This window comes from Molossus molossus, unplaced genomic scaffold (genome assembly GCF_014108415.1).
Source record: "Molossus molossus isolate mMolMol1 unplaced genomic scaffold, mMolMol1.p scaffold_m16_p_11, whole genome shotgun sequence".
Classification (NCBI taxonomy): Eukaryota; Metazoa; Chordata; class Mammalia; order Chiroptera; family Molossidae; genus Molossus; species Molossus molossus.
The window spans coordinates 102,650,636-102,667,182 of NW_023425346.1; the positions used below are offsets into that span (position 1 = coordinate 102,650,636).

The 16,547-nt window shown below is 47.3% G+C and overlaps 2 protein-coding genes across 9 annotated transcripts in view; one reads left to right on the forward strand and one right to left on the reverse strand.

Moving 5' to 3' along the window:
• The window catches only part of USP40 (ubiquitin specific peptidase 40), a 90,720-nt gene extending 76,246 nt beyond the window's left edge, over positions 1-14,474 (reverse strand). For 4 of the 8 annotated variants that reach the window (XM_036254073.1, XM_036254072.1, XM_036254069.1 and 1 more), the window contains exons 1-2: positions 3,550-3,643; positions 1,972-2,188 (exon numbers count right to left, since the gene is read on the reverse strand). In XM_036254073.1, the coding sequence (XP_036109966.1) occupies positions 1,972-2,170 (199 nt within the window). In that variant the 5' untranslated portion in view covers positions 2,171-2,188; positions 3,550-3,643. The other 4 variants (XM_036254071.1, XM_036254074.1, XM_036254070.1 and 1 more) reach the window with 4 other exon arrangements.
• Positions 9,109-10,032, forward strand: LOC118625531 (UDP-glucuronosyltransferase 1A7-like). Its single transcript, XM_036254569.1, has one exon. It carries the CDS (start codon positions 9,109-9,111, stop codon positions 10,030-10,032), a length of 924 nt encoding a protein of 307 aa, XP_036110462.1.
• Positions 14,475-16,547: the final 2,073 nt, after the last annotated feature.

Here is a 16,547-nt window from a genome sequence, read left to right on the forward strand (position 1 = left end):
CATCATGCCCTTCCTTCTCTGGGTATGTAAATATATTTCCTGTGCTGAGAGTGATAACAGGTGGCAGTGGTCTTACTTGGGAAAATAAGCTGGTAATCCAGTGCCAGTCTCCAGAAGTTTTTTATAATACAGCATCTAGCTATGCCACCCAATGGGGGAATATGTGGGTCTTTGGGAAGTGTGTGTTCAAACCCAGGGAGGAACTCCTACGAGGGAACGTTGCTATACTCCAGGGATAAGGGATGGGGTGGGTGTTGTCTCCCACTGGCAACCACTGCTGCCTAGTGACTTCTGTTATGAATGAGTTCCTGGGAGGAACTGGAGAAAAGGTATGACAAGGACTTTCCCAACCATCTCCCACTGCTCAGCTACAGAGTACAGTGGAACCCACATTAGCTCCACTGCAAGAAATATGATTCCAAAAAAGCTCCAAGATTTTTCTCCCCGCCCTTATTCTTTCCTAAATATACCTCCCCTTCAGTAAGCACCAGGATCAATGCTGAGCCTTACAAAGGAGTACACAGTCCACACTAAGGTCAACCCACGTGCTTGGCTGGTGATCTCTTTGCTAGAGAGGAAGGTGTCCCGTGACTCTCAGCCCTATTCTTGCTTACTGGTACTCACCATGACCTGCCCCCACGCCAAACACTTGCCCCAGTTTCTTTTTAAGGCTACTTTTGTACTTCAAGTTGCCCTTTAATTTCAACTGTATTAAAACTTGAAAGAGTTCTAACCCCCCTAGGAATGTGCTTACTCATGCTGAAAATCACTGAATGCATCAAGGAGATATTTTTATGGAGAGGACGGAGTCAAGAACAAGAGGCCCCACTCTTAAATCCCACATGCAGTCCAATGCATTAGAATGGCCCTGGGAAGGGGATAATGGCAAATATTTACTAAATCTCTGGAGGCAGGGAGTCTTCCTAAGCTTAGAAGCAACAGATAATGTCACAAAGATTTAATAAATGTGCAGTGGTAGGAAGGGGGATGTGGCAGTCGACACAGGATGAACCAAGATGTCAGTCCTCAGAATATGGAGACACTGTGCAGAGCTGAGCTACAAAACCATGCGGAGCTGGGGGCCCCAATCAGGGCCATGTGAAGGCAAAGTACTATGTACACTGAAATCCAGACAACATGGAGACGAAGACTCCTGTGGAGGAAGCTAGTTTGCAAACATGTAGAGAGAATCAGGAGCAAGAAAGTACGGGTCCAATAAGGTCGGGTTGGCTTCCTGTAGGTCGTTTCTGGGAGATTTCCCTATATTCTTACAGTAAATTCCCTTTTAAATTGAGCTAATTTGAGTGGGTTTTTGTTCTTGCATATAATCCCTTTGTCTATAACATCTTGGGTCTTTGGAATCCACTATTTCCAGATTTTAGAAAGGAAATATGAAGAGTTAACATTACACTCCCAGTTCTCTGAATTTCAGAACTGCAATTGCTGACTGTATAAATAATGTGACACCCTCTCCCCATTCCAAGAGGCAGGATATACTGCTTTGCACAACTCTGGCTTCCAGGTTTATTATTTTGGAAAAAAATTTTTTGGGGGGGTACATGCCCCTAGTGGGATCCGAACACGGGACTCTCTGGTCCACAGGCCGATGCTCTAACCGCTGAGCCAAACCAGCCAGGGTTTTTTTTGTTGTTGGAAAAAAATTTTAAACTCAGATATACAGTGTAACAATAGTGAAGTCCAGCACTCATGAAAAAATTGTCTTTATGTTGCCTTTTAAATGATAAGAATTAAATAAAATATGATGCCTTTTTTATTTTGTTACTAAACATTACTGATTACATAGCATATACTTAAGATAATTTAAGCTTCACATTACCACTTTACGAATTACATTAATAAACACATGCTGCGAATACACCTTTAAGATACCGTCTCTTTGTGATCTTGCATAATTAATTACATGTAGAGATGAGGAAACATTACTAATCAAATGCATGCAATGTAGCGTACCTCTGAACTCAGGTGTAAAATGAAGCGTCTGAAGCAGAGAATTGAGGTAACAGGTTCCACCCTGATTTCTGATTCCACTTAAATTGGTGAATTCTCTAGGAGCAGGTGGCTCCACTGTTTTGGTCTTTAATTTCCTCCCTTTTCCATACTGATTACTTGGTACACTGGAATAGTCCTCTTCAAATAAGTCCCCAAACATTGTGAAACTAAATACTACCTTTAAAAAAATATGACATGTTATAAAATGCTCTCATTTATACAACAAACTTTCCCCACACCTCCCTATCTTATACTTGGGAGTATCTGTTTTGAGTCGTTCCTTAGCAAGTACACATGGCTGCCTGCTGGTGTGGCTCTGAATTGAGCGTCCTCCCAAGGACCGAGAAAGTACATATGGTGGGGTTTGGAGGCATCCGGACCTGGATTTTTTTTTTTTTTTAATCCTCACCCAAGGATATGTTTATTTCATAAATTTTCAGAGAGAGTGGGTGGGCTGGAGGGAAGCGGGAGAGAGAAACACCGAGGTCACAGACACACACGCAGCGGTTGCCTCCCGCGCTGGGGCGGGGTATTCAACCTGCAGCCCAGGTACATGCCCTTGACTGTGACCAGAACCACCGACCCTGTGGCGCGGGGCCGACGCTCTAACCACTGAGCCACGGGCCAGGGCAGGACCTGACTTTTTCATCCTGCTACACCCTACCTCAGTAACCCTGGGCAAGTCACTTCACCCGTGTTCCTTATCGCTGAAGCGGGACACCACCTATCACGCACTGTCATGTAAACAACCAGGTGACCTAATTAAAGAAGGGTACTCCGCAGCGCCCAGGGCTTGGCCCACACGGAGCGACACACGGAGCGACAGCTGTTTTTAGAAAGGCACACTGGCACTGCCAAAGGGAAACACGAAAACGCACCCCACACCTAGTCTCCTGCTGGGGCGGCGAAGGCCATCTGCGATCCTGTGAGCCGCCGGGGCTGGGGACCGCCCATCGCTTCCTCCAATCTCGGCTGCGCGCACTCCCTGTGCCAGATGATGACACTGAACTGAATTAAACGGAGCCAATGAATCTTTACAGCTGCTACGTGCTGGGCCCCAAAGCTGGAGCGTCCGAGGAGGTCCACTGCCGCTCAACTACTGAGCGCACGGCCCTCTGATCTGCGGCCGGGACCTCCCTTGAGGCGGCGGAGGGGCCCCTGGGGCCGAGAAAGGAGCCGCCCCCGCACAGCTCCGAAGGGACAGGAAACGCCGAGGTGCCATTATTTCCCTTATCCTCGCTTTCCTCGGACGAAAAGGACAAGAAATGGATCCCGAAAGTCCGACCCGGACTTCGCGGTCCGGACCCCTGCCTCTCCCACTCCGGGCCCAGGCCAGGCCCTCAAGCCCTCCCAGTCGCCCGGGGCCCAGGGGCGCGAGGAGGCAGAGGTCCGGCGGCCGACGACACGGCCCCGACGCAGAACTCCGCGTCCAGGGCCGGCCGGGCAGCCCCCCGCCTCCCCCGCCTCAGGCCGGGCCGCCCACACGCTCCCGACGCCTCCCACGTCCCTCCCGAGAACCCGGCCGCCAGCTCCACTTACTGCCTAAAGCCCAGACCCCCACCCCGGCCAACACTCGAGGCGAACGGACGCGCCGCAAGCAGCCACCGCCATGTTGGCGCAGGCGCGTCTCCCGCAGCCCCTGAGCGGGAGCGATTGAGGGAACACGTGGACTACTCGTCCCAGGATGCCCCGCGGGGGCGCCGGCCTGCGGCGCGCGGCCCTATGGGCAATGTAGTTCGCTTGCCAGGAGATTCGGTAGTCGGGGTGGAAAGGGCGTGCTTGCTTCCCAGTCAGCTCCTGGGGTCGCGGGTCCGCGGGTCCTCTCGATCAGCCGGCCACTCTTTCACTCACATTTAGGGTGGATACTTCTGGCTGTATGCAACCCACACTAGTTGCACTAGGGTACACAAAGATCACTTGTCTTTTGTAAGATTGGCTAATTCGCAAGTTACCTAAACGACGGAAACATTTGCGTAGGGCGTCAACTTGGCCATGCACTTTCAAAGACATTTTCCAGTGTAAAAAATGTTCCACGTAACCTGGAACCTTTCCAATATCCTCAGTGTTTTGTCTGCACCAACTCTAAGTAGCATGCACAAGAATATGCTAAGGATACCTCAAACTCATCCTCTCTTGAGGACTTGACTTCCTTTAGGGGACTGTTTCAATACCTTATGTATGTAGAGTCCACTCCTGGCATCTCCCGATCCACCCTAGCCTCCATCCCGGAATGAATGAGAGAGGCAGAGAAAACCTTTTGGACTTCAGCTAAAGGCTGGAGACATTGAGAACAGCTGCAAGGCAGGAGCCCAGCCAACGCCAACCGGAAGCATTTAGAGATGGAACACTTGAGGGAGACTCCTGTGGCTGGAATGTTCAGAGGTGTTGGGAGGGAAAGAACCGGAGGCGGTGGACCAGCTAGGAGGCCAAAGGGCTAGAGTAGGAAATAGCAGTGCGAATAGTCTGTTCTTAGTTCTCATCAGTCTTGACTTGGCCCGTTGCCCCTTGGCAGCCTCTTCTTCATGACTCTCCTCCCTGGCTCCATGGCATGCTAGCCTGCTGCTCCTCTTTCTGCCCTTTGCTTCTTCTTGTAACTATGCTTCATCCCCCTCCGCCAAATAGCAGATATTCCTCGGACTTCCGTTCCCTGATTAAGAACGAGCACCGGAAGGTTAGCTCCACCAGGACCTGGGCTGCTAAAACCAGAACGATTGTTGGCATGGAGCCTGAGATGTCTCAGAAATGAGTGCATCTGCCCTGGAAATTCCCGAGAGTGGCCATGACAAGAATCAGGAGAAGCCAGATGCAAAATCGGCTTCGTAAAAGGAAAAGATCAAGGAAGGGCTGGATCAGTCATCTAGGTTCAGTAGTTCCCTGGAAGAAGTGATGAGTTGCCCTGGCCGGTTTGGCTCAGCGGTTAGAGCGTCGGCCTGCGGTCCAAAGATACCTGGGTTCGGTTCCTGCTAAGGGCATGTACCTCAGTTGCAGTTTGTCCCCGGTCCTGGCTGGGTCGTGCTGGTGGCAGCCACTCGATGTGTCCCTCTCACACAGATGTTTTTCTTTCTCTCTCTCTCTCTCTCTCTCTCTCTCCCCCTCCCTCCCACTCTATCTGAACAGAAAATGGAAAAATGTCCTCAGGTGAGGATAAAAAAAAAAAAAAAAGAGTGATGAGTTGCTTTTTATTTTTTCATTTATTCATTAATGAACATTTAATAAACATTTTTATTTATTTAATGAGTGTCTACTAAATAGCAGGCACAGGGCTAGAAGCTTGAGATTTAATATTAATCTGACTGATATAGGTCTCTAAATTCATGGAGCTAGCTTTGTAGTGGAGTAAAGTAAGAAAAGGCTAGATGGTAGCCATAGTAATAAGTAACTTGAGGGAAATAGAAGAGGAATGTGACAGTAAATGGGGGTGAGGCTGTTCCGATGCTGGCCTCCGAGCAGACTTCTTAGAGAAGAACTTCCTAAAGAGGAGGCATATGAAGAGTCCAGGAGAGACCCCTCCAGGCTGAGAGAACAGCAAACAAAGGTCCTGAGGTGGGAAAGAAACTGTCCTGTTCCAGATGCAGGAAGGAGGCCTTGAATGAGTGGGGAAAACAATGGAGGTTGGTTAAAGAGGTGCATGGGAGCTGGATTCACCCACTTTTTGGCCAAGGTGAGGATATTTTTCTGATTGCAATGGGAAGCCATTCAGTGGTGTTATGGAAAGATAGCATAGTGGCTGACGTCTGAACAGACCTCTCTGGCTTCTGTCTGCAGGGCAACAGTAAAAGCAGAAAGACCAGTTTAGGAGGCTGTTCTTGGAGTCCAAAGAAGAGATGATGGTGGAATGATTTCAGTGGCAATAGAGATACGGGCGGATGTGAGATCTATTTTGAAGACAGGACAGGATTTTATCATGTAGTGGCTTTGTGTCAACTGGACTAAGCTGAATTTTGTTTCCCAGAGTGCCTTTCCCTGGAAGTTTCTGATTAGGGTTAGTCACAGAGACCTGTTTGCCTGAAATTGCAGGAACCATTTTTGTTTTCTTACACACAGAAGTTTGAGACAGGCACCCCTCTGCAGACTCACCTCCTTGACATGAAGCAGCAGCTGGACCTGCCACCGCACTTGCTTTCCCTGGCTCCTCCTCCAGCTTCTCCCACCCCTGGGGCAGGTGTTTGTTCAGCTCTGTGAGGAAGAGCACCAGCTTCTCCCGCAGGACCCCCGCGTCATCAAGGTTGGAGGTAGTAAGAACACGCCAAAGTACTAGTCCCTTCTTGTGCGTCCACTTCATCCCAGTGGGTCCAAGCTCGTTCACCTCTTCCCTTCTGCACACCCATCCACCCTTCCAGGAGACCCACCCTGGTGTCCTTACGCTCTAGCAGCAGAGGCAAAGACTGTTTACAGAGATCTGTTCAACCAGCTCCCACACGGGGCAAGTCCCTATGATAAACCCCTCAATATTGGTATCTCTGGTGGTTCCCCCCCTCTGATGGACCCCCGACCGACACCGCGTGACTGGAGGGGCCGTGGGCGAGTGACGCCTTGCATCTTTGTGACTTGAAATACCAGGTAGCTGCACATACAATTTACCGAGCCATCCTGGGAGAGGAGGAAAGCTCAGGTGGGGACGCAAGAGTTGTGTTTTGCATATACTAACTTTTAGAAGCTAGTGAGGTACCATTCGAATGCTATTAGAGTGTGATCTGTATGGTCAGAACAAATAAATTAGGACCAGGGGAGCAGTTTTTGAGTTGTTATAGGAAAGAGCTCCCCAAAAGTCTGGGATGTCCACAGAAGAAGCAGCATATTTCCGAGGTGGTTAAATAATGGCCGAGTTGACAAGAAAGCAGGTCCAGGTGATGGATGGGTACAAAACCATTCTTAATTTTAAGTAGTCTTGTAAAACATTTTTTCGCTACAAGTTTAAATAACGTGGGGCCTTCTGCATTAAATAGAACGACACCATCCACATAGGCCCACCCGAGCTGGAAATCTCAAGTGATCCCCCAGATGCCTGTGGGCCCCACCCCCGCAAGCAGTAATAGTTTGGGACCAACTCTTTCAAGGTTCATGATTCCTTCTGCAAAAACTGGGATTTTGCGAAACCATGACCCTGGCCTGAAAAACTTGCAGTTTTATTGGTAGTTTTATTTCTTTATCTGTGCTGTGTTACTTAATCTATTTGTTATGCAGTCTGTACTCAAATGCCATAAACAAGAACCTTTCAGACTGAAGGTCATGTTTTATTAGTGGGTTGTCAAATTTATTGAGAGGAGTTGGAATCAGCATTTAAAAAGAGAGAGAGAAAGGAAAAGAAATACAACACTGGAATTACACAGTATGGACTCTTCTGTCTGGCGTAGTTTATTCTGCAGAATTATGCTGAAATTCATCCTTGCTGTTCATGTATCAGAAGTTCACTCCTTTTATAGCTGAGAAGTACTCAACTGTATGGGTAATCCACAGCTTGTTTACCCACTCACCTGTGGATGGATATTGGTACTGTTTCCAGCTTTTTATATTTCAAATCAAGTTGCTATGGATGGTCACACACAAGTTTTTGTACTGAATTAGTCTGTATTTGTTTATGTGGTGTCTGTTAGGTGTGGCCAGAAGAGGAGACACAGGAGAGGCTCAGGATGACAAAGTTTGTTAGAGTCACAGGCCCTGGACACGAGGGATGACACGCCAAGCAGGGCCAGAAGGGGCAGCACCGGGACTGGTCAGAAGGCAGAAGGAGCCTGGGCCAGGCCTTGATTGGAGTTCTGTGAAAAGGCAGGGCAGGGCAGGACAGACAGCTTAGGGCTGCTAGTGAGAATATTTTAGCAGGCTGTCAGCTATATGGGTGTCCCCTACTTGCCTGGTCCCTGGCCCTGGGATGGTTCAGGCCCCCAGTGTGTTCAGACTGGGTAGTTTGCCTGTCGGAGGCATGCGCTGTGCCGGGCCCTTTGCTGTGTGTAATATGGGGTCGCCTGAGGGGGGCAGTCTTTCCCCAGCCAGAGGTTTTCTAAGGCAAGGAAACATCATAATGTAAAAAAAAAGAAATGACCAATACAAGAATTATGCTTCTTTTTCTCCTGAGTAAATACCTAGGAATGGAATGCCTCGCATGTATGATAGGTACATGTTTATGTTTTAAAAAAAACCTCCAGACCATTGTACGATCCCCCCAGCTGTGCCCTCGCGAACGCTTGGTATGATCAGTCTTCTTAATTTTTGCCATTCTAATAGGTATGTAAATTAACGTGTGGTTTTAATTTGATTTCCTTAATGACTTACAATGTTGAGCATCATTTTATGTCTTTGCCATCTCTATATTTCTCTTCGGTAAAATACCAGCTCAAAGTATTGCCCATGTTTAAAAGTTGGAAGGGGGGGGGGTGTTTGTTTTATTGACATTATTGAATTTTGAGAATTCTTTATATTTTGGACATAATATATGCACCATAAACATTTTCTCCCAGTATTTCATTTTTTTCAAAAGTAAAATTTGAATTTTAGAATGGATTTGATTTACAGCAAGATTTGCAAAACACAGTTTGTCATTTTTCTATAAAACCGTAAGGAGGCCTCGGAGGGTAGGGAAATGAGTGGGCACTGCGGAGACGCCTGTAGAATATAGTGCCACTGCCAGAGGGCCGAGGCAAGGGACTGCCAGACTTGCCTTGGAACCTCAGATGTCAACTTCTTCTGGGCAGAGAGACTTTGATAGTCTGAGGATAAAATCCAATTGTTCCTTTGGGACAAATTCCCAAATTACCAGCTTTATTGAAATGTATGTACTTTCTTTTTGACCTGAGTACTCAGCATCTGAAATTATTGCCTAATGATTCTCCGTGTCAAACTGGCATCGCAGTACAGAGTACAATGTCCTCCTTTTTGACCTGAGTACTCAGCATCTGAAATTATTGCCTAATGAACTGGGAAAGCACCTATCATACGATATCTTCTCACGAGTAAATCATTGGCAATGAGTGTATGGGCTTCATAATGAATATATGAATACACGCCCTCCGTTCGGGCAGGTTTAGTGCCTGTACTTCCGCCAACTGTATCACACGAGCTTGGAATCTGGGCCGCTGGGCTGCTCCGGGCTGCTGCTACCCAATGGCTCCTGCGGTGTGGACGGGCCTCCTTCCTCTATGGATGTGTCTCCTGCTGGCACCCGGCTTTGCCCAGGCAGGCAAGCTGCTGGTCATACCCATGGATGGGAGCCACTGGTTCACTATGAATGCTGTTGTGGAGAAACTCGCCCACAGAGGGCACGAGGTGGTTGTGGTCAGGCCAGAGGTGAGTTGGCGCCAGGGAAAATCATCCAATTACACTGTCAAGACTTATTCCACATCTTACACTCTGGAGGATTTGAATCATCAGTTCAAGATTTTCACTGACTCTCAATGGAAAACTCGGGATCAAGATATGCTTTCCATAATAATGAATCCATCAAACGATATATTTAAATACTTTTTTTCCAATTGTAGGAATTTGTTCAATGACAAAAATTTAATAAAATACATAGAAGATAGTTCTTTTGATGCGGTGTTTCTAGATCCTTTTGATATGTGTGGCTTAATTGTAGCCAAGTATTTTTCCCTCCCGTCTGTGGTCTTCAGCAGGGGAGTGTTTTGCCACTATCTTGAAGAAGGTACACAGAGCCCCAGTCCTCTCTCGTATGTTCCGAGATTTCTCTCCGAGTTCTCAGATGCCATGACTTTCAGGCAAAGAGTGTGGAACCACATTCTCCACTGGGAGGAACATTTATTTTGTGACTATCTTCTCCAAGTTGGTTTGGAAGCTGCCTCTGAGATCCTCCAGACGACTGTCACAGCATATGACCTTTACAGCCACACATCCGTTTGGTTGTTACGAAGTGACTTTGTTTTGGACTATCCCAGACCTGTGATGCCCAACATGATCTTCATTGGTGGCATCAACTGCCACCCGAGGAAGCCCTTGTCACAGGTGAGTTGCCCCTCCTTTAGCTCAGGAGAGTCTGGTGTGGATGAGAAAGCAAAGCAGATTCCTCACTGAAGCGTGATTAGTAATTCACGTTGGTCACATCTGGGACCCTTCCCCGTTCAACACATTGCTTTGTGTCAGTTCTTATAATGGTGTGCTTTATAAAGCTGTCCCCTTTGATAATCATCTGTATACAATTGAGAATAACATTTCCAGGCTGCACTTTTTTATACTGTTTTGCGAAATATACTGAAAAACACAATAGGACATCAAACCTTTTTTTGTTGTTAATCTAGTGCTACCCCATTAGGGAAATGTTCTTAGGAGTTTTGTATGCATGTTTTTCTCTCTCTGCAATTATTTTACACATATGCATACAGCTAAGGTAAATTTGCACTCATTTTATGAAAATGAAATCTAGTATCAGACTGAACACGTTCTATACGTTTTCTTCCTGCCGATACAGCATGGACCTTGTACAGCCGTTGCACACAAATGTGTGACAGTCTCTTCAGGAGTCACACACAGATCTTTACTTTGGATGAACCACAGTTCATTCAAGTAACCAATGTTGATTGAGAGCTAAGCTTTTTTCTTACTTTATCCTCTTATAAGTAAGTCTGTAGTAAACATTTAAAAAAAAGTTCTTTACATTTGTCTATTTCCACAATCTTGCTCTTATTGTAGGAGGCCAGAGTTCTCAGGAGCAGGGTTGCTGGGTTTAATGCTATGCACATGTTACACACTGGACAAATGACTTTCAAAATATCGAACAGCCTTACACTTTGGTAAACAGCAGATGAGAGTTTAGTTTATCTACAGCATCTCCAGCTTCAGATGTGTTTCAACTTCCAATCTTTTTGCTAAAATTAATTCTACATAGATACTTAAGTCTTTATAGATATATTGGTCATTTGCATTTGCTCTATTGTGAATTATGTATTCACATTCTTCATCCTTATTTTTGAGGGCTATTTATCTTTTAATAGCCGATATAAGTTTCTTCAGTATTAGGAGAGTATTAACACTAAACTTTTTATTTATGTTGCAAATATTTTTTCCCGGCCCATTCTTCCTCTTTTGTCATACAGGATTTTAATTTTTGGGTCTTTAATCTGGTTAACTTTTTCTTTAATGGTTTCTGAATATCAATTTGTTGAAGTCTTTCCAAGCCTGGGACATATGAACATATTTTCCATACTATGTCTTAATGTTTTTAATTCCTCCAATCAGTAGTTTTATTTTTTACAATGAGAACTTTACATAGAAATACACAGATCTCACTTTATTATTTTTCTAAATGGATTGTCCAGTGTCTTGATGTAATTTAATAATACAACCCACTCTTCACCCATGGAATTGAAAGGCATTTTTATCATATTCGAATTTCTATATATTTGCTTCTGCTTCTGCCTTTGAGCTCCCAGTTAGGGACGGGAGAGAGGAGACTGGTCTGTAAGGAGTCCTGTGACATTTGAGAAATCGCTCGTGGCTGAGAGGACTTCCAGGAATCAGAGGGTCAGGTGTGTGGTTTGGCGTAGTTTTCTCTGTGCTGCGTTGAGACACCTCCTACCTTAGGGACCTTTGATCTTCATAAAAGTTTTGCTACTTGAAACAGCCTGGCCTTTGGAGTTGTGACTGGTGTGTGGCAACAAGGGACTGAGTCTTATGTTTGATTTGAAATAGAATATCCTGAAGACATAGAAAGGGGATCAGGAGTCTGGACAGGACATTGAATGGATCCTGGCTCAATCTCATCTAGATCTTAAGGAGCAAGATGACCCAGCTGATACAGACTTGACTCTGGATTTCCCATAATCCTTTTGCATACTTTTCTCCTCTCCTTTGTCCTCCATGCCTCTTCTTGCAGCTGCCCTGTTACTTTTTCTCTCGATTCCTTTCCCTTCTCCATCTCCTTTCCCACCCTTGGTTTTCCTTTCTGTGTCTCTTCCTCGCCATGAATGCTGCCCCAAGAAAGGGGGCCCCGTGAAAGGGCATCCCCCTGGCTGCCTCGTGATTGGTGGGTGTTGGTAGTTAATAAGGGGGCAGTGAAGCTGTACCCTGAGTCATGCTTTAAACACAGGAGGGCTTCAGGAGAAGGTGCGTAAAGTGTCTGGGCACATAGACTCTGGGGCCGTCCAAACCTGACTTCTCCCACACTCCAGCTCTGACACTTAGCGACGATGTGAACTTCGGTAAGAACTGCAGTTACTAAAATAAGTGAAACAGCGACACAATAGTACCGCCACAGAGAGCTCTTTCCAGATTAAGTATGACGATGTATGTTAGAGTGCATGGTACGTGGCAAAAAAAGAGTGACAGCCATAACTGGGTGGGTGACATGCATATTCCAACACAATTATTTCCAACCGCCACTATATATATATATATATATATATATATATATTTATCCTCACCCAAGGACATTTTTGCATTTATCTTCAGATAGAGCAGGAGGGAGAGAAGGAGGAAGAGAGAGAGAGATAAACATTGATGTGAGAGACACACATCGACTGGTTGCCACCCACATGACCCCAACTGGGGCAGGGACAAACTGCAACTGAGGTACGTGCCCTTAGTGGGAACCGAACCCGGGCCTCTCTGGTCCACAGGCCGATGCTCCAACCGCTGAGCCAAACCAGCCAGGGTTTTTTTTGTTGTTGGAAAAAAATTTTAAACTCAAATATACAGTGTAACAATAATGAAGTCCAGCACTCATGAAAAAATTGTCTTTATGTTGCCTTTTAAATTATAAGAATTAAATAAAATATGATGCCTTTTTTATTTTGTTACTAAACATTACTGATTACATAGCATATACTTAAGATAATTTAAGCTTCACATTACCACTTTACGAATTACATTAATAAACACATGCTGCGAATACACCTTTAAGATACCGTCTCTTTGTGATCTTGCATAATTAATTACATGTAGAGATGAGGAAACATTACTAATCAAATGCATGCAATGTAGCGTACCTCTGAACTCAGGTGTGAAATGAAGCGTCTGAAGCAGAGAATTGAGGTAACCCTGATTTCTGATTCCACTTAAATTGGTGAATTCTCTAGGAGCAGGTGGCTCCACTGTTTTGGTCTTTAATTTCCTCCCTTTTCCATACTGATTACTTGATACACTGGAATAGTCCTCTTCAAATAAGTCCCCAAACATTGTGAAACTAAATACTACCTTTAAAAAAATATGACATGTTATAAAATGCTCTCATTTTTACAACAAACTTTCCCCACACCTCCCTATCTTACACTTGGGAGTATCTGTTTTGAGTCCTTCCTTAGCAAGTACACATGGCTGCCTGCTGGTGTGGCTCTGAATTGAGCGTCCTCCCAAGGACCGAGAAAGTACATATGGTGGGGATTGGAGGCATCCGGACCTGGATTTTTATTTATTTATTTATTTTTTAATCCTCACCCAAAGATATGTTTCTTTCATAAATTTTCAGAGAGAGTGGGTGGGCTGGAGGGAAGCGGGAGAGAGAAACACCGAGGTCACAGACACACACGCAGCGGTTGCCTCCCGCGCTGGGGCGGGGTATTCAACCTGCAGCCCAGGTACATGCCCTTGACTGTGACCAGAACCACCGACCCTGTGGCGCGGGGGCCGACGCTCGCTCTAACCACTGAGCCACGGGCCAGGGCAGGACCTGACTTTTTCATCCTGCTACACCCTACCTCAGTAACCCTGGGCAAGTCACTTCACCCGTGTTCCTTATCGCTGAAGCGGGACACCACCTATCACGCACAGTCACTTAAACAACCAGGTGACCTAATTAGAGAAGGGTACTCCGCAGCGCCCAGGGCTTGGCCCACACGGAGCGACAGCTGTTTTTAGAAAGGCACACTGGCACTGCCAAAGGGAAACACGATCTCTGATGCGCGCACTCCCTGTGCCAGATGATGACACTGAACTGAATTAAACGGAGCCAATGAATCTTTACAGCTGCTACGTGCTGGGCCCCAAAGCTGGAGCGTCCGAGGAGGTCCACTGCCGCTCAAACTACTGAGCGCACGGCCCTCTGATCTGCGGCCCGGGACCTCACTTGAGGCGGCGGAGGGCCCCCTGGAGCCCAGAAAGGAGCCGCCCCCGCACAGCTCCGAAGGGACAGGCAACGCCGAGATGCCATTATTTCCCTTATCCTCGCTTTCCTCGGACGAAAAGGACAAGAAATGGATCTCGGAAGGCCGACCCGGACTTCGCGGTCCGGACCCCTGCCTCTCCCACTCCGGGCCCAGGCCAGGCCCTCAAGCCCTCCCAGTCGCCCCGGGCCCAGGGGCGCGAGGAGGCAGAGGTCCGACGCAGAACTCCGCGTCCAGGGCCGGCCGGGCAGCCCCCCGCTTCCCCCGCCTCAGGCCGGGCCGCCCACACGCTCCCGACGCCTCCCACGTCCCTCCCAAGAACCCGGCCGCCAGCTCCACTTACTGCCTAAAGCCCAGACCCCCACCCCGGCCAACACTGGAGGCGAACGGACGCGCCGCAAGCAGCCACCGCCATGTTGGCGCAGGCGCGTCTCCCGCAGCCCCTGAGCGGGAGCGATTGAGGGAACACGTGGACTACTCGTCCCAGGATGCCCCGCGGGGGCGCCGGCCTGCCGCGCGTGGCCCTATGGGCAATGTAGTTCGCTTGCCAGGAGATTCGGTAGTCGGGGTGGAAAGGGCGTGCTTGCTTCCCCGTCAGCTCGTGGGGTCGCGGGTTGCGGGTCCTCTCGGTCAGCCGGCCACTCTTTCACTCACATTTAGGGTGGATACTTCTGGCTGTATGCAACCCACACTAGTTGCACTAGGGTACACAAAGATCACTTGTCTTTTGTAAGATTGGCTAATTCGCAAGTTACCTAAACGACGGAAACATTTGCGTAGGGCGTCAACTTGGCCATGCACTTTCAAAGACATTTTCCAGTGTAAAAAATGTTCCACGTAACCTGGAACCTTTCCAATATCCTCAGTGTTTTGTCTGCACCAACTCTAAGTAGCATGCACAAGAATATGCTAAAGATAACCTCAAAATCATCCTCTCTTGAGGACTTGACTACCTTTAGGGGACTGTTTCAATACCTTATGTATGTAGAGTCCACTCCTGGCATCTCCCGATCCACCCTAGCCTCCATCCCGGAATGAATGAGAGAGGCAGAGAAAACCTTTTGGACTTCAGCTAAAGGCTGGAGACATTGAGAACAGCTGCAAGGCAGGAGCCCAGCCAACGCCAACCGGAAGCATTTAGAGATGGAACACTTGAGGGAGACTCCTGTGACTGGAATGTTCAGAGGTGTTGGGAGGGAAAGAACCGGAGGCGGTGGACCAGCTAGGAGGCCAAAGGGCTAGAGTAGGAAATAGCAGTGCGAATAGTCTGTTCTTAGTTCTCATCAGTCTTGACTTGGCCCGTTGCCCCTTGGCAGCCTCTTCTTCATGACTCTCCTCCCTGGCTCCATGGCATGCTAGCCTGCTGCTCCTCTTTCTGCCCTTTGCTTCTTCTTGTAACTATGCTTCATCCCCCTCCGCCAAATAGCAGATATTCCTCGACTTCCGTTCCCTGATTAAGAACGAGCACCGGAAGGTTAGCTCCACCAGGACCTGGGCTGCCAAAACCAGAACGATTGTTGGCATGGAGCCTGAGATGTCTCAGAAATGAGTGCATCTGCCCTGGAAATTCCCGAGAGTGGCCATGACAAGAATCAGGAGAAGCCAGATGCAAAATCAGCTTCGTAAAAGGAAAAGATCAAGGAAGGGCTGGATCAGTCATCTAGGTTCAGTAGTTCCCTGGAAGAAGTGATGAGTTGCCCTGGCCGGTTTGGCTCAGCGGTTAGAGTGTTGGCCTGCGGTCCAAAGACACCTGGGTTCAGTTCCTGCTATGGGCATGTACCTCAGTTGCAGTTTGTCCCCGGTCCTGGCTGGGTCGTGCGGGTGGCAGCCACTCGATGTGTCCCTCTCACGCAGATGTTTCTTTCTTTCTTTCTCTCTCTCTCTCTCTCTCCCCCTCCCTCCCACTCTATCTGAACAGAAAATGGAAAAATGTCCTCAGGTGAGGATAAAAAAAAAAAAAAAAGAGTGATGAGTTGCTTTTTATTTTTGCATTTATTCATTAATGAACATTTAATAAACATTTTTATTTATTTAATGAGTGTCTACTAAGTAGCAGGCACAGGGGTAGAAGCTTGAGATTTAATATTAATCTGCCTGATATAGGTCTCTACATTCATGGAGCTAGCTTTCTAGTGGAGTAAAGTAAGAAAAGGCTAGATGGTAGCCATAGTAATAAGTAACTTGAGGGAAATAGAAGAGGAATGTGACAGTAAATGGGGGTGAGGCTGTTCTGATGCTGGCCTCCCAGCAGACTTCTTAGAGAAGAACTTCTTAAAGAGGAGGCGTATAAAGAGTCCAGGAGAGACCCCTCCAGGCTGAGAGAACAGCAAACAAAGGTCCTGAGGTGGGAAAGAAACTGTCCTGTTCCAGATGCAGGAAGGAGGCCTTGAATGAGTGGGGAAAACACACGGAGGTTGGTTAAAGACGTGGATGGGAGCTGGATTCACCCATGTTTTGGCCAAGGTGAGGATATTTTTCTGATTGCAATGGGAA